This window comes from Protopterus annectens, chromosome 5.part0 (assembly GCF_019279795.1).
Source record: "Protopterus annectens isolate FY-2018-M chromosome 5.part0, PAN1.0, whole genome shotgun sequence".
In the NCBI taxonomy this organism is placed as follows: domain Eukaryota; kingdom Metazoa; phylum Chordata; order Ceratodontiformes; family Protopteridae; genus Protopterus; species Protopterus annectens.
Window position 1 is genome coordinate 312,071,128 of NC_056735.1, and position 25,949 is coordinate 312,097,076.

The following is a 25,949-nucleotide window of genomic DNA, read 5'->3' on the forward strand; positions in this document are numbered from 1 at the left end:
TATTTAAATAAACTGATTTACCCTATGATTGCAGAAGTGTAAACCTTCTTACCCAATCTATCCAGCGCCTGGGAGTCTCTATCAGAAGGGGTAGGATTTTTAGGCCCTTGGGCCCCTGTGAAATAGTCTCTGGGTCCACAATAGGATTTTTAAAAAGGAACTTGTGTGACTCAGGGACCCTGTAGTATCTGTCTGGATTTCTGTGAGCAAGAGGCAAGGATCAGGGACCAAACTAGATTCCGAAAAAGCATCATCAACCATGTCTAGTACAGGAGGAATAGCTAAAGGCCTATGCTGAAGTAGGAGTAAGAAATCCCTAAGCCTCTTTTTTGAGTCAGAAAAATCCTGGCTTTCCCAGTGGAAATGCTCCCTTAGAGTATGTAAGGTTTCCCCAAAAGAAAAATCCTCTGGAGGGGAAGCAGGGGGAATGGAGTCCTCATAAGTAGATAAGGGCAAATCCAGATCATCAGAAGAATCAGAAAAAACAGAATCCTGGTCAGAAGATTCATAAACCACTTCAGTTCTAGGCCTCTTAGAAAGGGGGGGGGGTTGCTACCCCTGATTAGAGTTATTAGATCTTCAGCCATTCTTATTTGTTTTTTGAGCACAGAGGCCTGAGCGTCGTTTTTTTAGACATGGTTCGAGACTTAGGCCTAAGAGAAGGAGGCGTCTGTTTAATATGCAAGTCCGTAGGTCTCAATACACCTTCAGAAGCTGGTGACTGCACAGCAGCTCATAACCCATCCAAGGAAGAGACATCTGTGGGTTCCATAGTTAAAGCATCTCGCGGCATACCGGACTCCGAATGGATCTCAGTAGAGGCTTGCGAATCAGAAGTAGCGGGTATCAGGGGCTGCAAAAGCGCCTCACTGAGTACCGGCGAACTGGCAACTGGGTTATGAGAAGCATCGTCAGCAGTTTTGGACCTCGGCGGCCTGTCTCAGTCTTTATCTTTGCGCTTTTTCGGAATCCCGGTAGTCGGAAGGCTAACCGATGACATTTCTGGATAATTAAACCGACAACCAAAATATTTAGAGGTGAAAATGTACCGACAACGGATAGTGCGCTGATTAAATAAAGTATAAAACCGACAGCAAGGTACATCGTGGTCAGGCCTTAGGCAAGGAATACAGTATGAATGAAAATCTTTGAGGTATTTGCTTTCCACAAGTAATGCAATTATTAACTTTTATTGACATCGGGAAGGAGCAAGAAAGTTTCCCCAACGGGGTACTTAGCTTTAGATGAAGACTTCGGTTCTGAAACTCGAAAACAAAAATTTCAGGAGTTGGCCAACCGGCACTTGCTAACCGCTTCTGCTTCAGGCACAACACGGCAAGAAAGACTGATGTAATGGTGTCAGCTGCATGCTTTATACCCCTGATGACCTGACATCATGGAAGAAGGGACAGCAACCGACGCAGGACCGAAGACTGTTAATCAGGCCGACTGAGGGCTACCTGCAAGTAGATAACCCAAATGTAATGACTGCAACCGTGAAACACAAAGAATATCAGTCTGGAGTAGAAACCCTGACCCCTTTGTTCTATTGGAACAGGTTGAATAGCTCTGATATTGAGCAGTGAAAGTATCTGCTTTTGAGCCTCTGCCCACTGGTTTGGAGGAAGGTCTGGAAACCCGCTTGAGGTTGGCAGTGAATGGAAGTAGAATTTGTACCCCTGGGATACAATGTTTAGGACCCATCGGTCCTGAGTAATGGACATCCAGTTTTTTGCATGAAAGGCAAGTTTTCCTCCTAGGGGCACAAGTAACTGGGCAGGGCTGGGAAGGATAATTGAAAAGTCATTGTGAACTTTTTCCATAAGGGGGTGGCTTACCACTCCCTGTTTTAGAGCTGGGGGCACTCCATTGTTTAGATTTCTGCATACCCTGAGACTGTAGTCTGGGTGGCCTGTTACCCCTGGGTCTGGTCAGGCCTGGAAGGGGCTGGAAAGGACCATTTTTGAAGGCCAATGCCTACTGAATCTAGGTGGTTGCACTTGTAAGAATTCTTTGACAGTTTGCATAGATTTAGCTTTTTATTCCATCTTTTTAAGAACTACTTCTGCTTTGTTGCCAAACAAACAGTCCTTATTTAAAGGAGTGTCTAGTAATTTGGATTTGACAAGATCTGGCAAGGTCTGATCCTTTAGACAAGCATGGCTTTTCAGTACAGACCCAGTGACTGCAAGATGCGTCTAGGGCATCAAAGCCACACTGCAAAGTATGCTTAATAACTTGGTTTGCAGAATGCATTAGCTCTTGTAAATCTTTATTTTCTGCACAATCTGGAATTACTAAAATTTTTTGTTTAATTAGTTCCATAATATGTTGCTGGTACATCAACGTGAAATTGGCAATTCAAGGCCCTGATGGCAAGAGTTGCAGAGGTACATACCTTCTTACCCCATCTGTCTATAGCTCTGGAATCCCTGTCCAAAGGGGTAGCATTTTTGGCTGTAGTAGCCTTAATACCTTTAGGTCTCTGGGAAATGGTCTCTGGATCCGCAGTAGGATTCTTAAAGAGAAATTTGTGGGAATCAGGTACTCTGTAATACCAGTCAGGTTTCCTGGGGGGGGGGGGGGGGGGCAATGTATCTGGAGTAACACTGGCTTCCATAAAAACATCATCTACAACATCCAGGACAGGGGGTATAGCTAGAGGCCTGTGCTGAGGCAACTCTAAAAATTCTGAGTCTCTTTTTGGACTGAGGGTAGTCTTGGCATTCCCAGTGGAAATGCTCTCTTAAAAAGTATGCAAGGTTTTACCAAAAGAAAAATCCTCTGGCAGGGAGGCAGACGGAATGGATTCCTCTGCATCTGAATTCCTCATAGGCTGATAAGGGCATGTCCTGATAATCAGAAGGGTCAGAGTCATCAGACTCCTGGTCTGTAGAATTAGAAGGAAACTCAATTCTTTGTCTTTTAGTAGGGGAAGGCTGGCGTCCCCTAATTAGGTTAATAAGGTCTTCAGCCATTCTAAGCATTTGTTTTTGTGGCATGGGAGCTTGAGCACGCACTTTTGTCATCGGTTTTCTAGGTGTAGTGCATACTCTGGGCCTAAGGAACTTGGTAGTTTTAGCTAAAAACGAAGTCGTTGGTTTGATTTGAACATCGGTAGCATGGAATACACCCTCAGAAGCCAGTGCCTGCACAGCGACTCCGGACCCATCCAAGGTTGAGACATCCGCAGGTTCCATAGTCAAAGAAGCATCTGGTGGCCTATCGGACTCCGAATGGGTCTTAGCAGAGGCCGGCAAATCCAAAGAAGTGGGCATCAGGGGCTGCAAAGGCACCTCACTGGAGTACCGTCGGACTGGCGACTAGCTTAACGGAAGTGTCGTTGGCAGTTTTGGACCTATGCAGTCTGTCTATCTTTATGTTTTTTCGGAAGATCGGTAGTCAGATGGCTTATTGAAGTCATTTCGGAATACGGAGAATGAGAGCAAAAGAATTTAGCGACAAAGATAGCCTGACGAATGGTTCGGGTGTTAAACAAGGCACAAAACCGACAGAGAGGGATGTCATGGTCTGGGCCTAAACAGGTGACACAGTAAGAATGAAAATCTCTGTGTGGTATTTGCTTTCCACAGGCAAGACAACTGTTAACTTTTTCTGACTTCGGTTAGAGCAAGAAAAAAGGACCCCCAACAGGGTACTTAGCTTTAGAAGACTTCAGGATTATAAACTCAAAAACAAAAATTTCAGGTAGCCATCTGGCACTTGCGAACTTGCTTCTACTTCGGGCTCCTCCTCGCCAAGAAAGACTGATGTAATGGCGTTGACTGCCTGTTTTATACCCCTGCCAACCTGACGTCACGGAAGAAGTGACAGCATCTGATGCAGAAATACTAAGACTCTGGTATTCGGGCTGACTGAGGGCTACCTGCAGGCAGATAACCCAAGAGTGATGACTGCAACAGTGAAACACGAAGAACATCACTACATTACACAATGCATCCCTTCCTAACACCTGTGCTACTCTAAGTCACAAAGTGTTGTACCATTCTGTGTCTTCTATAGTGACACATTATCTGATGACCACCTCCTTTACTATAGCCATACAAGGCCCTCAATGTTGTGCTGTTGTATAACCAACAACAGTGATGACTCCCTAAGCACCTTTGGGTCAATTAACATGCAGGGCAAAATGTAGTGTACTATATGCAGTACTATTTTCCTACTAAAGCATCTTCTGAACTACTAACATATCAGCCATAAAATACTAAACCATATGAAGTGTTCTGCATCTACACTATTAACAGTGTTGTGCTGCTGGGCACCCTGCACATTCTACAGTGGCATGACATGCCAAGTGCCTGCTGTACTATTAGCATGGAGTACATGCACCTTACTGCAATAGCACACACACAAAGTGAATATTCCAGAAGTACCATTTGCACTAAAGGCATGTAAGGCATAAAATACTGCACCATATGTAGTATTACGTAGCTACTGTATTATTATCATAAAGGACATAGACTTTTCTACATTCACACTCCCCAGGCATCTTCTGCATTATTAACAAGTAGGGAACAAAGTGCTCCACTGTATGTAGAGTCACTTTCTGTAATACTGACATACAGGAAACACCTTGCTGCACAGCTATGTGCCCTAACATGACTGATAAATCCTCCCCTTCACGACATTTCACCTATTTGTAATGTAATCTCTACAGTGCTGCACTGCTGTGCATCCAAACAAAGTGTTACCACCAGCACCTTCTGTAATTTCAACATTTAAAATGCACATTATTGTACTGGTGTGTGCCTCAACTTTGGTGTCATTACCTTTCCAAGCACTGTCATTAAGAGTAGCTCTTGGAACAGTGCTTGACTAAACGGTGCACTATTTACCTTTTAGTCTACTGCCTGCTGCACAATAACAACATTTTCAAAAGAACCGTGAAGCAAAGTGTGCCTGCTGGCTCAGTGTGAAATTTGAATCAGCTGTAGGGCTGCAACTCAGTTTGTAATGGACTCTGCCACCTGGGCCCGAGTATCTCCTGACATCTTTTTAGAATGTTTAACTATTTACTTTCCTTACTTATTTGGTGTGTGTGCATATGTGTGGATTCTCCTCATCCCACATCTTTCTAGTTCAATATGTTTATGTAGTACAATTCAGATTATATACAATATGTGAAGTCCTCTGGGTCACTCATTAAAGGAGAATACTGGCTGCACATGGTGTTTCTGCATGCTGTCAGAATGATAACTGCAGTAGCATAATTTGTCAATGCCATGTCACTTTAATGGGTGACCATTTCCAATCACCAAAGCACACAATACAGCCTTCACTATGACGGGTGCCAATTTCCATTTAGCAAAACACACAATGTAACCTACTTCCAGCATTGTAAAGTAACTTTTCCTTGATGATTTCATCTGTAAGGGGGCTGGTACCACCATTAACTCCTCAAGCTCCATCTTTAAAACACAAAATGCACAGGAGGACTACCAGAGATTGCATGCCATTTGCTAATGGAATTAATTTAAAAGTAGCTAAGTAATCTATCATATCTGTTTGCCTGATTAGCTACCTAAGAATGCTGAACTACTAATAAAATTAAAAAGTTACCAAACAACAGTAACATTTCTTCTTATAAAACTGCAGGCAGACAACTTAGGAAAAAGAAAAAATCTGCACGTAGTTACCAACTAATAGTCAACTATCTGTTCACGTAAGCCTGCCACTCTCTTTCCAGTGCAGCACTTACACTGGGTTCAATGATTTCTACTACCACCAATCCTCCAATGTGGACAGCAGAAAGTTTTAATTACTAAATCATGCAAGATCATTAAAAAAAAATTCTTCTCTCATGGGTGTAGGCAAAATTTTCTGCAATGAAAGAGAGCAAGTGGCAGATTTCCACGGATGCTACCAATTTCCCGGGAATCAATGATTTTATTAGTATAAAACCCTTTTTGATATTAAATAAATAATGTATTTACCCAATACATATATTTATTATGCACCAGTCTATACAATTGTAGGAGATCAGTTTTTAAGTTGATGGTTATTTATGTTCATTTTTAAGATATGGATATTGGTATGCATTTTTAAACATTTTAAAATAGTTTTACTATATGAGTAAGACATTATGATGTTAATTATGCATCAATAGGGTTGTGTGAGCAAGACTGTACTTTCCAATAAAGTCAGACTGATAATATTGTTTTTTAACATAAATTGACTGTATTATAATACATGTATTTACTGTTATTACACATGAATAATATAGTCTTGGATTTTTAAAAATACGTGTGACAAATGCATTCTTATAAAGTTCTTAAAAAGTTGCAAAAAGGTGTTTTTAATTAATTAATATTGGCGCCAAAATGAGCTATTTGTGATATTTAAGGAGCACTGTAATGTCAGTTTGTACATTCTGAGGAAGTCTGCACAAGCAGATGAAAGCGCTTAACGTTTATTTATTGTTTATTTTTTGTGTTTGTAATCAAATAAAGTTCTGTGTGTCCGAGCCGAGGCATTCATCGTATTTTTTGTCATACCTAGAGCTACGTGTTGGAACTACATTCTTAGTTTGGTTCAATTTTGTGCTTAATGTGCTTTAATGCTACATTATACACTGCGTTTATCTGTTTCACTGAAAACCGTCTTCTCAGACATCTGATATAAGCAAGCCTGCCCCAGTTGTCAAAATATATAAACAAACAGATCTGCTATGAGTTTTGACTAACAATTCCAATAAATGTTTTTTTCCATATTTCATGGAAACAAAGTCCAGTACTGAAAGTATGGAAATAATGTCCAGTACTGACAGTTGTTGTATCTTTCGACTTTTCTCGGTTAGGGGTCGCTACAGTGGAACTCCGGTCCGCTAATGATTGGCAGTAGATTTTTACGTACCGAGTTGCCAGCCCTGATGCACAACCTTCAACGAAGGTACGCCCATTCACTCATGTCTCCACACAGAAGACGCTTTAGCTGAGAATCGAACAGGACAACGTCTTACTGTGAGGCGACAACGCTTCTGCAGCACCACCACCGCAGTTACAATGTCCAGTACTGACAGTAAGGTAAATATATTATTACAGAACAGTTTGAGTTCTACGCCATTAATCAGCCCAAACTGCACACTCAAATTAAGGCGTCTCTGTTAGAACATATTATGCACACACACACACAAAGACTACAAAATTATTTTCCTTGCTAAAAAGATCCAGAAACTCATCAGTACCAACACCAACCACCAATGAAACTTCAATAATGTTACTTAACCCAAAAAGGAATATCCACAAACTAAAACTTTCTTCTCCAACCTTACTCTAGTGCTGCAACCAGTCTCAAAACACAGTTCTCACACGTATGGGTCCATGAGTCACAAGCCATGCTACTAGACTGCTTAATAAACAAGTAAGGAATATATATAATCACTCCATTTGTCTAACCAGTGATTTCTGAATACAGTTTACTGCATCACTTCAAAAGGAACATTTTTTTTTAATGGTCTTCTTACCTCAATTACAGTTGTAAGAAAATACTTTAAATACTTCACTACATGAACTTGCACATCTGCAGTTTGCACATGCTCAAAGGCCAAAAAAAAAACAGGAAACATTTTTAAAAGTTTTTAATGATAAAACCCACAGCAGGCAGCCACTGCGTCTGCATATTAGCTATAATACATGGTTAGGATGTAAATTACAGTGTTACATACTCATTACTACTTCACCTTCATAACTAAACTGCAGTAGTCATGAGTACTTACCACTCACTCTACTGGCATATTATGAACTACATCTTCCACTGAGGAAACAATCATTAGCCTGACAAGTCTGGTCTGCAAGGCCATGGAACGTATCATCATGGAACTCATAAACAAAGACATTGGTAATCTCCAAACTCTGGACCTTACCCAGTTCGGATTTGTAAAAGGCATATCATGTCTCCTAAACCTGATTGACTTCTTTGAAGCAGTCACCAAAGCCATAGAGGAGGGTAAGGTGGTTCACACAGCTTATCTAGATCTCGCCAAGGATTTTGACACCATCCCCCACTATGGAATTATACATAAGTTCACTAAACTAGGTATAAATCTCTGTCACAAGATGGGTTGCCAACTGGCTCATGGACAGAACCCACACTGTGAAAGTAGCAGACTCCAAATCCGACTTTAGACCAGTGACAAGTGGAGTATCACATGGTTCAGTCCTGGGTCCTCTCCTGTTTGGTATCTACTTCTCTGAAGTACAGGCTAACAAAAAAGGTCTTTGGCTAACAAAGTTTGCAGATGACTGCAAACTAGGAGCCATAATTGAAACTCCTAACAATGTGGACATACTACAAAAGGGCCTCACTGAGACAGATGCCTGGTGTCAAAGCCATGGCCTGAAGCTCAATGCCAAAAAGTGTATTGTCATCCCCTTTGGAAAAAACTCTGTACCAATGAACTACCACATAGCTGGTAGTCTACTTAACGCCAAAAATCTGATGAGACCTTGGGACACAGGTGGACAGTAGTCTCTCCTTTGATAATCACATCGCCACAGTGGTCAGGAAATCCTTTTACTTGGCTCACCTCATCACAAAAGGTTTCTTGTTCCCCTCTACTCATCACTCATTAGACCCATTATAGAGTACAACGCTCCTTTTGTTATGTACCTCACAAAACATCTACAACAACTGGAAAGGCCACAGAAATACCTCACAAAGAGGATTACTGGTCTCAAACAGACGCCCTACGCAGACAGTCTCAAAAAACTCCAGCTTTACTCCATCGCATATCGCCTACTCAGAGGCGATCTCTGCCTAACATACAAAGCTATGTCAAACCCAGAGCTGTTGGACATGCTCCACTTAAAGAAATCCCAATCCCTCCGAGCTACATGCTCTAGGGACCTAAACCTTGTCACTACAATAAACAGAACATGCTGAAGGGATAGATTCCTGTCCCAGAGACTTCCCATACTCTGGAACAGACTATCTATGTCAAACAGAGCTCCTCATTAGCACTCTTCAAGAAAAATCTTGATGATTGGATGGGAGATAGGAAATTCACCCTGGGGATCACTTCTGTGGCTCTGCTCGACAGGGGCACAGGAAAATAATTTTCTTGGGTGGCAAAAGTCAGGGTACATTTTTGGTTAGCTTGTATAGGCCCAACGGCCAATAGCCTAGTACCTACCTATGAACCTACAATAATCCAGATTCAGATATGGAAAAGCAAGGTTCATTCATGACTTGATTATGATCTGATACACATGGATAAGTTCATTACATCTTTAGAAAAATTCTGGCTTTCAAGATGTCAACAGTTTAAGTCACTTGTCAGCTCCGAATGCTGCCAAGACCACAATAGGGGTGGCCTCGGAAAACTAGGTAGGATACAGCATACATCCTTGGCAGCCTGCAAAACTCATTTCAAAGCAAAGCAACGCATTCTGACAGGAAAGCAGGTGGATTCACATGGGAAAATGTGAGGTTGAACTGTTTGCAACTGTGTGACAGAGAATGACGACAAAATAGACAAGAGATCAGACTGCAAGCGTAAGTGGTTACTTCAAAAGTTATGCCTAAGCATTTCGGTGTATCTGAAGCCATATGAAAAGTGATGAATATGTGTGTCTTACTCAGGTAACACAGTCATCCAGCCAAACATACATTATGAAATTATTTTTTTTAGCTTTATGCCAACTAATCTAAAGCAGGCAAAACTGTATTATATGATCTATAACAAACAGTGAGCAAATACTGCACCTAAGGTTAAAAAACAAGGACAAAAAGAAAATTACCTCCAATACTGTCCAGATCTTCCAGGAGTCTGCCAAACCTACAATGTGATGTAAAAAAAAGTTATACATGCTATGTGTTAGGCTTCGCAGCTGATATCACAGAAGAACAGTTTTAGACCAGTTACCTCACACTGTTATATACATTGATGTACTTTTCCCTCATCTCAGGCTGGCTCCCTAATGGAAGGAGAATTTCAATGTAACTGTCCTTCATTCGTCGTGCAGGAAGGTTTTCTTGTTGGTTAGCAAGCAAGGAGCTTAGTGACTCTCTGTCCTTCATAGCCTGTTGGTGGTCTCTGTTAAAGAAAAAAGATACAGCACAGACCAACATTAAGAAGGTTATTCCAACAAGTGCACTGAAATAATCATGTGATTAATGCATTCATTTTCTTATATACAGTTTACCTAAGTCCAGGGTTGTGGAGGAGCTGAAAGTTATGGGACAACTCACTGAGAAACTAATCCTAGACAGAATGCCAGTCAATATCAGGACAAACACAGGCAATATTATACTTTGCCCATTCACCCACTGCATGTCTTAAGGATGTGAAGAGAACTGACGGAGCTGGCAAAAACCCACAGGGACACAAGAAAGAAAGACTACACCCAAGACACCCCAGCTAGTATCAAAACTTCAGAACTACGCCCAGCAAGCTAGGAAGTCCAACTGCTGCACAGCCTTGCTGCCCTTGACTACATATAACTAGTTTTATTTTATATCTTTCTAGTCAAAGTACTAAAAATGCTGGTATAAGCATCTCTTTATGATGTACATACTGCTGAAAGAAAGTGGATTTCTGGAAACAAGCAGAACTGACATTTTCTACTACACAACTGCCATACGGTGCGCAAAAATGTATTGGAGTTTGCTACCAGTTACTTTTGTGCCTCAGCCTTACTACATTGTTGTAAGAGCGAGTTTTCAGCCAGGAACATACTGGCAGTGACTATCACAAAAATTTAGGACAGTGATGACCATCATGTATACATACACTTCCCTTTCTGAAACCATATGTTCTGACAGCATGGTTGGTGTTTAGCCACAAGCAAAAATAAATGAAAGTTATATACTTTTGCATAACTACAGAATTAGAGGAGTTGGTCCACCCTTGTTAACAGAAGTACTAATGCCCTTAGGCACCTTGGCATCTTCTAAATCTTACCAGATTGTTAACCCTCCCATTTTATCTAATATGCTCTGCAAACAGACCTTCCTCGCCACATCTCAGTCATGACACACAATAGCAGAGCAGAAAACAGTAATAATGACATCTAAACCATGTCAATAGGAAAGAAGTGAACAGAAAAAAGAAGTTATGTACTCACCATAACGTTCCATGTGAGTTGTTTATCTCGCCTTTATTCTCACTGATGGGTTTGGAGCAGAGGCTGTTAGCAAAGCTCAAGGTTTACTAGTAGCTCGAGACCAAGCCCCTCATCCCATTATGCACTGCTGGAATTACCTCAGATCTTGTTTGCTGCATGTATATATAACCCTGTAAGGGGTGCACTCCCCAAGAAAGAAGAAGTAGTATTGAACAACTAGGATGATACTAGCCTCTAAGTCAACTGTCAGCCAGGAGGGGGATGGAGGGAGAGACGTGAGAATAAAGGCGAGATAAACAACTCATATGGAATGTTATGGTGAGTACATAACTTCTTTGTGTGAAGTTGTTAAATCTCACCGTTGATTCTTACTGATGGGTAGAGTCCCTAGCACCCGCAATCCTGGGTGGCTCACGGGAGTACATTTTTCAGGACTGTAGAACCAAAAGACGACCTGTCCCTGGAGGCCTTATCCACTTTGTAATGAGTGATAAAAGTATGATGCTTAGACCAAGTGGCTGCAGCACAAATGTTATCAAGGGGCAATTTGGCTTGAAAAGCAGAAGTAGTAGAAACTGCTCTGGTTGAATGAGCCTTTACTTTGTGTGGCAAAGGTATGTTAGCAGTTGCATGAACAATGAGATACAATCCAATAACCATCTGGCCTCTGAAAAGGATACAAAAAGTTGATCTGATTTCCAAATATCCTTAGTTCTATCAAGATAAAATCAGAGCTGTCTGTGCACATCAAGTTTGTGCATGTATTCTAATTTGTTGGAATGGTTGGGGAAAAAAGCCTGGCAACTCAATGACCTGACTGATATTAGACTCAGAACAGACTTGAGGCAAAAAGGAGGGATTTGTTATGAGAGATACTCTATCACAGCATGGAAAATCATATAAGGAGGTCTGATAGATGATGCTTGAAGTTCTGACACTCTGCGGGCAGAAGTAATGGCCACTAGAAAAATAGTTTTCCAGGACAAAAATTTGAAAACACAAGATGATGCGGGTTCGAAGGGGGGGGGGGGGTTATTTCAGATCATATGAAATTCAAATTCCAAGGAGAATAAGGGGTTTTGACAAGACGTCTCATGTGAAAAACACCTTTGAGAAAAGCCTTAGATAACTTATGGGCCATAATATTTAACCCATCCAATCCAAGGTGGAAATTAGATATGGCAGCTAACTGAACCCGAACTGTGGCAGCTGCTGCTCCTTCCTTAAAAATCATTGTCAAAAACTCTAGAATTGATGACAAAGGAGCTCGGAAAGGGGCAATATTTTGTATGCTGGCCCAGATGGAGAACCTTTTCCACTTACTGCGATATAGTTTTCTGGTGGATGGCTTATGAGAAGACAAAAGAATTTGTCTTGTGTCATCTGAGAGGGAATGAAGCCTGGCTATTTGGGGAAGTGGATCAGCCAAGCAGTCAGCTTTAGAGACTGCAGTGAAAGATGGTGGTCCCCTGACGGGTATGTCAGGTGGTCTGGAACTGGGTCCAGGATCCATGGATCCTCCAGCAGATGATGGTGAAGAAAAGGGAACCAAATCTGTCGAGGCCAATGGGGGGCTATAAGGATAACAGTCCTTCCCATCGACTTTTCTGTACAAACCTGGGTATCAATGGAATTGGAGGGAATGCATATAGAAGACCCAGAGGCCAATTGTGTAAGAGTGTGTCTCTCGGGGGATGTCCCGGAAATGGTATCAGGGCAAAGTAGCTTCTGCATTTGGTATGGATGTGACTGGCAAAGAGGTCGCAGCAAAGCTGGCCCCATTTGCGGAAAATCAAAACGTGTTGGTTGAGAGACCACTCATGAGGCAACCTGCTCAGCTTGTCCGCTATCACGTTGGATTTCCCCGGGATGTGCGTTGCTAACAGAAAACGCTGGGATGACACAGCTCATTGCCACTGAGCGAACAGAAGCCAATGAAAAATTCACATATGCATCCTTGCAAGTGGAATGGCTAGAATTGCTGCCGCCATCAAACCTAGTATCTTCAAGACCTCTGTGGCTGTAGCTTTGTTCTTTGACACCAATGAGTTGACATGTTGGTGAAGAAGTGAGACCCTTTCGACTGGAAGACGTAGAGCGGTGGTTGAGGTATCTAACTCTGCTCCTATAAAGATGGTAAGCTGCGATGGCGACACGGCAGACTTTTCGAAGTTGACTGTAATGCCTAAGTGGTTGCAGAGTTTCAGAGTAGATTCTGTTGCCTGAATCGATTGATGTCTGGTGGTGGCGGTAAGGAGCCAATTGTCTAGGTATGGAAACACCTGGAATCCTAGACGCCTCAGGTGATCCATGATCATTGCCATGCATTTAGTGAACACTCTGGGGGCTGTAGTGAGACCAAAGGGCAGGGCTCGAAACTGGTAGTGATTGGCTCCCAGACAGAAACGCAGGTGATCTCTGGAGTGTCTGTCCATCTTTATGTGGTAGTACGCATCCTTGAGACTGATGGAGCACATCCAATCGCCTTTCCCTAAAAAGGGAAGAATGGCCTGAAGCGTGACCATTCGGAACTTCTCTTTTTTTACAAATTGGTTGAGTCTGCTGAGGTCTCCAGTCCCCCATTTTCTTTGGAACCAAAAAGAATCTTGAGTAGGTTCCGAATCCTGCTTGGTCTGCTGAGACTGGCTGGATGACTCTTTTTTTCTAGCAACTTGCGGACCTCTATAGTTGCTTGTCCCCTGAGACTGGGTGGAACATTCGGGATTCTGTTGACAGGAGTGGGAGGGAAAGAGAACGGTATGAAATACCCTCGGGAAATGATGCTTTATACCCAGGTATCGGATGTTATGCTTAGCCAGGCTTCTGGGTACAAAGATAAGCAACCCCCGACCACCTCCAGAGCCAGACAGCTGGGTCTCCTTTCAGGAGCGCTGGTAGGGCTGACCAGAGAAATGGCCTCTGTCACCCTGTTGTTGCGGACCCCCCCCCCCCTGCCGTGCAGGCGGCGTCTTCCATTATAACCCCCTTCTCTGCCTCTAGAGGGGGTTCGCCATGTGTGTCCTGAAAGGCTCCCTGGGCTTTTCGGAACCACATCTTTTCCGCCCTTAGGGCCCTTGGGATAGGGCCAAGTAAGGGTAGAAAAATGGACTCCGACAGCGCAGATAGAGACTTTCCTTCCTGCTCACACCTGGTTAGAGTTTCCTTTACCTTGGGCCCAAACAGGGATGAGCCATCAAATGGGGTGTTGATAAAGGAAGACTTGAAAGGCTCTACAAAGGAACAGAGATGCATCCAGGCTTGTCTATGCAGAGCAATGCCTGAACTTGCGGCCCTACTCGAACCATCAGCTGCGTAAGATCTGAGACACATGGACGAGTTCACAATCGAGTTTAGGGTAGTGAGCTGGTTGGTAACTTTGTCGGCAACCCCTGCAGCTACTGTACCCTGGAGAGCATCTCCTAGCTCCTTCAGGAGATCTCTTTGTAGTCTGGTAAAATGGGTTAAGTAGTTCAGTGATCTAAGGGAAAAAGTCGCTGAACTAAATATGCATTTCCCATATCTATCCATGATCCTGGAATCTCCATTAGGAGGATGGATAGATGAGGACGTCTCAGACTTTTCCTTTTTGGTGGCTGCCACCACCACCATGGCATCAACAGGCACTCCCTTAGTCAAAAAAGCTTTGTCCATGGGAGCAGAGATGAACTTATTTGGCTTCTGAGGGACAGGTTCCATGGCCTCCGGAGACCCCCACACCTTACGAGAGATCAGCTCCATGAGCTCATCGTAAGGCGGAGACACCCAAGAGGTGGAAGGCTGAGATCCGAGTAGGGCTTTTGGACTGCCAACCACCCCTCTGATTAAGGATCTCTAATATCTCCGCAAAGGAGATATCCTCAGAGGGGGATCGAGGGGACCCTTTCTGACTCATTCAAGTCAGTGTCAGATGTCAAAGACTCCTGTGGGGAGTCCAAGTGCCTCCTCTTGCACAGTCTCTTCCTGGGTATCTCCTCAGTGGGGGCTTCTGGGGAGGTCTCAGAAGAGCAGGGGGTGCCCTGTGGGGCTACTTGAGGCTCAGTGTCTCTACGCTTGGATTGACTGGTAGAAGCAGGAGTAGACACCGGCGCTTGAGGGGAGGAGGAAGCCAGACCTGATGCTGATGATGTCTTTGGACATGGGACTCTCCTTATGGCATCGAACGCACCATGACTCCGACGAGAAGGGGTAGACAGATCCAGAGGGACCGTCCGATCCTCCTGCACCGAGGCCATGGGCTCCAAGCCCGAGGTAGGAGCCGAGCTCATCCCAGCCAAAGCCCAGAGAGGAAGAGTCGGCACCGAAAAATCAGTACAACTGTCTTCTCTGGACCTGACAGGAGAGTGTCGGCTCCTAGAGTCCCCAGTTGGCACAGAGGACGTCCGAGTAGATGGAACCGATAACATGAGAGCAGGTCTCGGCTGCACAGGCTCAACAACCATCAGGTCAGCCTCCTCCGACTTCGAAAGTCCGGTACGGCTCGGAGGAGGAGCAGCAGTCAAATCCGGGGTAATGGTCTTTGGTTCCAACGGAGGCTCGGAGCAGACAACAATTTGACAAGGCCTGGTGCCAGTAAAAGCTTCTGCACCAACCAGTCCATATCCAGATCTGAGAGGCTGACAGAAGACTTCGAGGAGTGCACCGAGGGTGCCGACTGATGCAGAGGAGATGAGGGAATCTCAGAAACCGGCTCCAAAGCTGTGAGCTGGCTCCAAACGGAAGGGACACTCAGTTCCGAAGGCAGTGGAACCGATGACCCTACACTCTTCATTTTTTTAACCTTTTTAGATAACTTGGAGTCACCTGAAGATTTGGACGACGTGGAGGATTTACTAGCACCATCCTGGTCACCAAGTGCTTCCGAGAAGGGGTGCTGAAGTAAGCCCCTATCCACCTCCTCTGTAAAAGTACCTTGGAAGAGAAGGAGTGACAGATGCTACAAGAGTCTTGGAGGTGTAATGCCCCCAGACAATAGACACACTGAACGTGCCTGTCAGTGACTGACATTTTTTGTCCACAATCCAGACATTTTTTGAAGCCAGATTTAGGATGTTGCTTCTCTTTCTCTTCAGACATCCTAAATTTAAACAAATAGAAAAAAACACACTCTAAGCAGCTATTAGCTATTGAAATAACTACTGACTAAGAATTTAGTTAAATACAAGGCCAACACTACTAGGCCAACTGCTAACGCGAAACACTTCTATGGAAAAAACAAAGCCAACACAGGGCACTTATCTAAAGATATATATATATATATATATATATATATATATATATATATATATATATATATAAACTATCCCAACAAGAATGAAAGTCAAGAAAAAGTTTTTAAAACTTGCAAATAGAAGAATCTTTCCAATAAAATTGGTCCGAGCAATCTGGAATACCGAGATCTGTGCCGTGGAAAACTAGATCTGGGGTAATTCCAGCAGTACATCATGGGATAGGGGGCTTGGTCTCGAGCTACTGGTAAACCTTGAGCTTTGCTAACGGCCGTGTCAGAGCAGAGGATCGGCTCCGAACCCATCAGTGAGAATAAACGGCGAGATTTAACAACTTCACATGGTAGGTTAGTATGTTGACAAAGGAAGACCTATTAATCCAGCTGTATCGTTATGGTAATTAAATAACTTTGAATCTGGTATGACGATGCACATCCTCGTCAATAGCAGTGAAAAGTCTCAAGCTTATCCTCTTGGGCAGTCTCCAACATGGCAACATAATTCTGACTACTGAGGCTCCAAAGGAAAGCCTAGATCTAGAGATCACATCTAGCTTGCAGTGTCTTGCAGAAATGCTCAGTGAAGCTTAAGTACCTGCAGCTTCAATATCTTATCCAAAGAAAAGCTCGTGCTATGCCAAATCCCAGCTCTCGTCAAACAAATCAAGTAACAAGAAAAAACGTCGCTGGGAACTGCTGCTGTGTAAATCAAAATAAAATTTATTAAGACACAAGTAAAAACAGAGTAAGCGCTTTCGGGCCAAAACCCTTCATCAGACAAAGTACTCAGACTAACACTTAACAACCAATGGGAATTCAATAAAAAGCCCGCCTATTTCTAAGGGCCGGCTTAAGGGGTACTACATCATTAAGCCCTGGATCTATGTGAGCTGTTAATTCTAAAATCCATCTTGACTCCATTGCCTCAGTCTTTAACTTAATGTCACCACCCCTTTTATTCAAAAAGACATTCACAATCACCCTAAATTTAAACTGATGTGTCGGATTATCCTTAATATGATTGTAGAGGGATTATGTTCATCACAGTTCCTGATGGATGAGAGATGTTGCAAAATCCTAACCTTCAGCATGTTATTAGTTTTGCCAACATAATAACTTGAACATGATACGCAGTTAGCCAGATACACAACATCAGTGGTTCTACAGGTAGCTCTACCTTTGAGTAATAAGCTCCTACCAGTAGAGGGATGTATAAAAAAAGTTTCCCTGTTGATATAACCACAGGCCTTACAACTGCCGCATGGAACAGTGCCCTTAGATCTGGGTAGACATTTAACATCACTGTTCCCCCTATCATCACAAAGTATGTCTTTAAGATTCTTATTCCTCTTGTAGCAGAACTGTGGACTAACCCCTACTATGTCCCTTAAGCTGTTATCACTGGTGATGATATTCCAGTTTTTGTGAATGATGTCACACACCCCTTTAACATTGCTTCCATAAGTCAGCAGGACCCTTGGCTTGTTTATTCTGACTCTATCATCTATATTACCCTTCTGTATTGTGGTGGCATTAAGCCAAGGCTTGTACTTGTTCTGTCTACTCTCAATACCTCTGTCTACCGCTTCTTCAACCAAGTTATTCCTATAACCCCTATCCTGAAAACACTTCTTCAAATGAACAATCTCTTTTTCAAACTGTTCATCCACCAAACTAATCCTGGATATCCATCCCACCTGTCCCTGCACTATATTAGGGAAAGTAAATCTTGGGTGCATGCTGTCAAATGAGAGTAATGAGTTCTTCCAACTCTCTTTTCTATACAATCTTGAACTAAAGCCATTCTCTGTCAACTCAACAGTAACATCCAAAAAATCCAAAGCTACATGTGAACTTTTGACATCAAATTTCAAAAATGAAGTTGTGGAATGCAAGTATTCCATGAAGAGGGTTAACTTCTGTTCATCTCCCTTCCATGAAATAAAAATGTCATCTACAAAACGTAGATAAACCCCTATATATTGATTCCACTCACTATTGCCCAAAACATGACGCTTCTCCCAAAAAGAGAGGACCAGGTTGGCATAAGTGTTAGCACAGGGGGTGCCCATGGCTACCCCCTGTGCTTGCCTATAAACAGAACCATTACTCATGAAGACATTATTTTCTAATACCAATGTCAGTAACTCTCATATAAGAAACAGATCTTTCTCAGCAACTCCCATGTCCCGTAGAAGCCCTATACTAGCTTCTGTGCCATATTCATTCCCTATCACGGTAAATAGACTATTGACATCTAGAGTGACTAACATTGATCCCATAGAGGAACCTTCCCTATTCATCTCCCCTAAAATGGTGAGAAAGTGACCTGTGTCCTTCAAAACATTTCCTATATTATCCACATATGGTCTAAGAGTATGTTCCAACCATATGGATAGGTTTTCAGTGACCCACCCCCTGCCCGAAACAATAGGTCTAAGGGGTGGGTCTGTTAATGACTTATGTACTTTAGGTAGAGCCTTGAACACAGGAATAACAGGTTTACCTATGGTTAAAAGTCTAGGAGCTCCCATGTTATGTAAGGGTTTAATAGTTGATAGACCTCCCTCTCCGATAACAGCCCTAACATCTTGCCATTGTACCAATCGGTGTCAAGTACCACAACTGCTCCTCCCTTATCTGCCATTTTTATTGTTAGGTCCAAATTATTGCTGAGTTCCTCAAGAGCTTGTTTGTGTTCAAAATTTAAATTATGAAATCTATCACTCCCTTTCTTTTGTAAAAATGTTATTAGATCACTCTCACATTTGTTAATAAAAAGATGTAGTGCAGGTGAAAAAGGAGGAACGAAGCAGCTAGGTTTACGTAAACCCGTGTTCGGACTGTTAACCCCCCCAAAAAACTTTCGTAACATAACATTTCGACAGAACAACATTAAATCCATCACAATGTCACTATAAACACAAGCCTTGCTTGGTATGAATGTGAGGCCCTTATTTAAAAACGAATAACTGTTCAGCACTCAAAGTATATCTAGACAAATTAAAAACAATACCAATATCAAAAGAAGAAGTCAGTCCAAAGTCCTCCTCTTGTTCATGGAGTCCCTGTCGTCGCTCCGTGATCATTTCCAAGGACCCTTCCTCCTCATGTTCGCAGGTAACATGCCCAAAAAAATGACTCTGCCCTGACTGAACTTTAGGGCGAGCTCCCGAGTCTCGATCATTGGGCACTGAATTAACATGTGTGCGAATGTCACTCTGTAAAACCGGTAGTTGTGCTAGGGAACCATCACTGTCCCCTCTTGTAGTCAAGCCACCTGAATCAAGGTTGAAATCGCCACTCTGCACAGACCTCCGTGAGTCTGTTTCAATATCTCCAACAGTGCAAACATTAACCGGCGTAGATGTAGTCTCGACACTAATAGTGTCAGTAGAGCCCTCCGAAACCGAAGATAGCGTACCTATCAGTACGCCAGAAGAAACTGCTGAGCCGGAAACCATCTCGGATCCTGACATCAGACGATCATGTCGCTCTTCACTAGCTGTTACTCTTCCACTGGGTCTCTGTGCCCTCCATGTAGAGTTCGGTAACCGAGGGGTATTCTTCGGCCATACGAAGATATTACCCCTCGTAAAATCCTCAAAGTCCCTTTTAAGCTTGCCCATTTTTAACACTTGTAATTTCTCATCGTTCTCATTTAGAGCACGATTTAATTGCTCTAAGCGTGTCCTATGGTGAGGCTCTTGAAACCCGCTCATCAGCTTCTGCTGCAAGCAGGACACTTCTTGTCTCAATTCCTCAACTTCAGGTGTGAAAAAAGTTATTAACTCCATATATTGATAGCTCGTACGAATGTTAACAGCTTGCCATTTGGCAAGTAACTCAGGATACCTGTCACCCTTAAGCCGGCCCTTAGAAATAGGCGGGCTTTTTATTGAATTCCCATTGGTGGTTAAGTGTTTTAAATATGAACTGTTAGTCTGAGTAGTTTGTCTGATGAAGGGTTTTGGCCCGAAAGAGCTTACTCTGTTTTTACTTGTGTCTTAATAAATTTTATTTTGATTTACACAGCAGCAGTTCCCAGCGACGTTTTTTCTTGTTACTAGCTTCAATATCTTCTAAGGCTGCATGGAAGTAAAAGCCTGAGATACTGCCATTAAGGTATTACATTTGTTAAAATAAAATGCCATGCTGTTAGTCAACCATTCTAGATAGTGTCACTTTAGAGTCATTTTATTGGAGAAATATACAAATAAATTTGAGTCTTTTCTGAATGATTTGTTTCTGTACACAAAACCTGAGTTATCCTTGCACACTCATGCAGGGTAACAGATATTCTCCTCTATCTGAATAGTTTGGAAAGAGTGCAGGCAGCTGGACAGGTTAGTCTCAGTGGCTACGTAGATTTATTCATAAGAAAACTGTTGTTATCCATAAATACCCTGTACCTTATAATTCATAAGGTTTGCAGTTTGAAAACTGTCTAGCTGAAGTAACAGATACAAAAAAACACAAGAACTCTGATTCTTCAGTTGAAGCTCGTTCAAAAGGTGGAGGAGTGGGCTTTTTGTGAACAAAGTATAAACCCCATGGAGGAAAAGAATCCTTCAGAGGAGGTCTAATCAGAAATATGTCATGAAGGACTTGTAAGCATGTCAAGGATTATGAACTACAGACTTGGTGACAGCTAAAGATAGTAGCCAGGTGCTCTGTTATGGAAGAATAACCAAGGCCTGGGTCAAACATTTGAGAAAGAAAAAGTTTAACAGAGATAGCACTGAAGTTATATAATGATCCAAATATTCAGAAGCAAATCCATCTACTGTAGAACTTCTTTGCAGATGTAGGGATTTGGAATATACTAGTGGAGTATGCAACGTCTATGCCATTAATGCAACTAGAGAAACTTTGGAGTTAGTTGAAGGGATGGAGATATGGAAGGGGCTTGTCAAACAGACATGTCAACTGGACCCTGAAGGGCTACAAACAGGCTTTTCCAGGAGATGAGGCCTGAGCATAATGAAACAAACATGCCAAGGCTAAAATGGGTCAAAGAATGAGTTATGTCTGACATTCTGAACAAACTTCAAAAATAAGGGGAAAGGGAGAAAAAAAACAAAGAGGAGTCCAACAGGATAATTCTAATGAGAACATCCATGAAGCATTCTCCTTATAAAGGGACAAGGAAAAAAGAGATTTCTGTACTTGGTGAGCAACAGGGATGCAAACTATGACAGGCTCCCTTGACACAGAACAACTTCCATGCCACAAACAGACTGACAAAAGACTTGAGAGGCATCAGTAATCAATGACTAAGTCTGTGTACTAGGGAACTGGTTTCCCCTGGAATGTAGCTGGCAGTCAAAAACTGGTCTACAGACATAACCCATTTTTGCACCTTCATCCCTCCTCCTTGACGATATATCAAAGCATGGCCATATGATTGGCATGGATGACCATTCTATTATGGGACAGAAAGTAACCAGTTCTACTGACAGAGAGCTAAAACCCTGATTACAATCTGGGTGATTACAGTGTCTCTGAAACCTGCTGCAACTGACAGGGAGGGGATAGAAATCACAAGGTGCAGCCTGCACATCTCTTCTCGCGGGGCAGGGTGTGGAGACATGTTGGAGACATATGCCCAAGGCACAGCAGTGCCTGTAGCGAGGGATATGCTACCACATGGGTGGTTATGTACCTCTCACTGAGCCACTGCATATCCCCTAGTGATGACAGCCCAACAAGTTGGAGGGATGGATACGGTACATCAAACAGCCCTAGTGTAAGCAACATATATACTGCGCTGAGTGATCTATATCCTTTCTGCCCCCTGCCGGAGGAGTATCCTAATTCCTTTCCCACCCTACTGAGGTAGCTTCACTCATGGAACTAGGACCAGAAACACAGGTTTGCCTCCCACTGTACGAGTCTATAATCCCCTTTCCACCCTGCTGAGGTGGTCCCACATGAAAGGGATAGCACAGAAAGTGAAGGTTTACAGCAACTGGGAGGATACCTGACAGCAGACTGTCAAATTGCAGTAACAGGGATTCAAAGGAAACAATAGAGACAAAAATCCCTGCAATGTCACTAAAGAACTCACATAAAATTACTTGCAAAAGGAACTACGTAGACTGCTGCTTTCATTAATTCCAAGGCTCTTATAAAAAGATAGGCTGTCACTGACAGAGACTGAAGCATTTGTGAAACCATGTTTTGTTAAATGAAATTGTGTTCATGGGTGGGGAAGCTCTGCATGATGATGTGTGTATAGTGCAGTCTATGAAGATCAGCATCTGACTAGGCTCCAGCTGGGACTTGGTGTTTAACTTAATCCCAAAGACAGAAACAGACTGGGAAGAGACTCAGAGCTGATATTCACAAGCTATTGTATTTAGCCAGCACTGTGGTGGACACAGATAAAGCCCGGACTACAACGCAAGTGACACATGTTCCTTTAGCAGCTCAGGCAAGGAAGAGAGGATGATAGTACCTATCCTGAGAGGGCAGGAGAGAGGGGCACATAACGCAGTTAGATTTTCTTGTTGGAGGCTGGGGAAACTACTGCAGAGTGCATACTGGGGTTGGGCATGGTTACTACTGAAGTCATCCCCTTGAAGAAGTGAGGAGTGGTTTGACATGGGCAGCCCACTGCATGCCCTACCCATGGGGTGTTACCAGGGTGGATGAGGGACAGGGGAAAAAAACAAGAAATACTCCCATTACCAGTATGACACAGACCCAAGAAACCTGGTCTCTTTACCAGCCAGATCCTTTACTGGAAGAAATCCTAGGGAGGTCAGGTAGGGTAGTGGATATAAAGAGTTTACACACACCTGTTAAAATGCCATTTTTTGTGATATAAACAAATGAGACCACAATAAATCATTTAAAAATGTTTCCCACCTTTAATGTGACCTATAACCTGTACAATTCAAAAACAAACAACTCTGTTAGGGGAAAAAATACACAAAAAAATGTACAATAAGCTGGTTGCATAAGTGTGCACACCCTTAAACTAATACTTTGTTGAAGCACCTTTTTGATTTAATTACAGCATTCAGTCTTTCTATCAGCATGGCACATATTGACTTGGCAATATTTGCCCACTCTTCCTTGCAAAAGAACTCCAAAGCTGTCAGATTGTGAGGGCATCTCTTGTGCACAGCCCTCTTCAGGTCACCCCACAGATTTTCTATTGGATTTAGGTCTGGGCTCTGGCTGGGCCATTCCAAAACTTTAATTTTCTTCTGGTGAAGCCATTCTTCTGTTGATTTGGATGTATGCTTGGGGTCATTGTCATGTTGAAAGGTGAAATTCCTCTTCATCTTTCTAGCAGACACCTGAAGGTTTTGAGCCAAAAGTGACTGGTATTTGGAACTGTTCATAATTCCCTCCACTTTGACTAAAGCCCCAGTTCCAGCTGAAGAAACTCAACCCCAAAGCATATTGCCACCACCATGCTTCACTGTGGGGATGGTGTTCTTTTAGTGATGCGAAGTGTTGTTTTTGGAATTGTGGCCAAAACGTTCAACCTTGGTCTCATCAGACCATAACACATTTTCCCACATGCTTTTGGGAGCCTCGATGTATAGTTTTGCAATTTTAGGCAGGCATGAATATTTTTCTGTGTAAGAAAAGGCTTCTGTCTTGCAACCCTAGCCATAGCTCAGACATATGGAGAATATGGGAGATTATTGTCACATGTACTACACAACCAGTACCTGCCAGAAATTGCTGCAAGTTTCTTCAGTGTTGCTGTAGGCCTCTTGGCAGCCTTCTTGACCAATTTTCGTCTCATCCTTTCTTCAGTTTTGGAGGGACGTCCAGTTCTTTGCAATATCACTGTTGTCCCATATTTTCTCCACTTTTTGATGACTGTTTTCACCGTGTTCCACAGTATATCCAATGCTATGGAAATATTTTTGTACCCTTCTCCTGACTAATACGTTTCAACAATGAGATCCCTTTGATGCTTTGTAAGCTCTCTGCGAGCCATGGCTTTTGCTGTAGCAGGCAACTGAGTAAATGTCAGGAAAATCCTATTACGACAGCTTAACTTTATTTGGGTTTAATCAGAGTCTCTTTAATTGATGGCAGGTGTGCACCCAAGAAGACTGAATGCTGTAATTAAATCAAAAGGTGCTTCAACAAAGTATTAGTTTAAGGGTGTGCACACTTATGCAACCAGTTTATTGTACGTTTTTTATTTTTTATATTTTCCCCCTAACAGATTTGTTTTTCAATTAACTGTACAGGTTATAGGTCACATTAAAGGTGGGAAAAGTTTAGAAATTATTTATTGTGATCTCAATTTTTTATATCACAAAAACAAAAACCATGCATTTTAACAGGGGTGTGTAAAATTTTTATATCCACTGTAGATCTGGTGACTGAAGACAACCACCAGGTTCTGCTAATGGTTAGCTGAGGGAAGAACAAAAAAGTTATGTAGTCAATATAACGATAAATTAGCATGGTCATGGTTAACCTTGCCTTACTGCTAGGACTATAGCTTCAGTTCAAGGTCACCTCTGTATTGATACAAACTTTCCCAAGCTGCAGCTCTTCCTTCTTACCTCCATACTTCCGAGCTTCATCTTCCTCTCCATACAGCAGGATGTTGCTCTGTGCACACACATCAAACCCAAAAACACACATTCTATACACTCACTGCCAGGTTGAGGAAGGTAGGTGGGAATTTCAGAGGAGGATGAACCAGAATTGTGCAGATGTATCATTATGTTACGTATATAACTTTAATTTCAGAGGAGGATGAACCAGAATTGCGCAGATGTATCATTTTGTTACATATATAACTTTTAAACCTGATATGGTCTTACTCATCTTCTACTGCTAGGACACATTCCTTTGCAACCAGCTTGGCTGGTCCTCAAAAAGAATGCCTCTGGTGATGGTAGCTCCAAAGGCTGAAGGAGATCTGGAGATTCCATCCGGTTTGCACTGCTTTCCAAAGGTACCCAGAGGAGCCTAAGCAGCAGCAGCTGTGTACATCTATGAAGGCACTGTGAAAAAAATCTCAAGCGTAAGCTACTGTCTTGTTAGAAAAAGCCATTGGTTCACTCAAAAGAGAACTGCCTTCTTCTGCATAAACAAACAGATGAACATCTGGACAGCATCACTTTTAAACTTTCAAAGGAGACAAATAACCAAGTCCTTTCTAAGTTACTTAGTACTATGGATGTAAAACCATAAGTGCCTATTCACATCATAGCACTGAAGAAACCATTTTCTTTTGTTTATATAATTTAAGAAAAAAACAGGTAGGTTGATGGTTTGGTTAATCTTTGACATGACATCGTAGCCACCTTAAGGGTTTGTGTACTAATATCACTATAACATTATGATACACCTCGAGTCCTGAGGTTCAGAAATAAGCCTCTCCGGCGTAATGGCTATTAAGAAAAGAATCTTCTAGGACAGGAACTTTAAGTCTGCCCCAGGGTGTTGGCAGGCATAAGCTACTTACACTGTAGTATACAGTAATCCGTAAGAGGGGAGGGTGCAAACACACTGGAAAAAACAAAAGTGTGCATTCTTGCAAATGTCTCTGCTCATTACATCAGTTCACTAGTTAAATGGTACTGCCTACCTAAAACTGTCATGCCTCAGAGGCACCTACAATCCTCCCCTATGCCTCTTCGGTTACAGGT

At 42.6% G+C, this 25,949-nt stretch overlaps 1 protein-coding gene across 1 annotated transcript in view; it reads right to left on the reverse strand.

Moving 5' to 3' along the window:
* ACOT9 (acyl-CoA thioesterase 9) overlaps positions 1-25,949 on the reverse strand; it is an 825,297-nt gene that overhangs the window by 615,397 nt on the left and 183,951 nt on the right. The window contains exons 4-5 of the mRNA XM_044072291.1: positions 9,884-10,054; positions 9,759-9,796 (exon numbers count right to left, since the gene is read on the reverse strand). Of these exons, the coding sequence (XP_043928226.1) occupies positions 9,759-9,796; positions 9,884-10,054 (209 nt within the window). The remainder of the gene's footprint in view (positions 1-9,758; positions 9,797-9,883; positions 10,055-25,949) is intronic.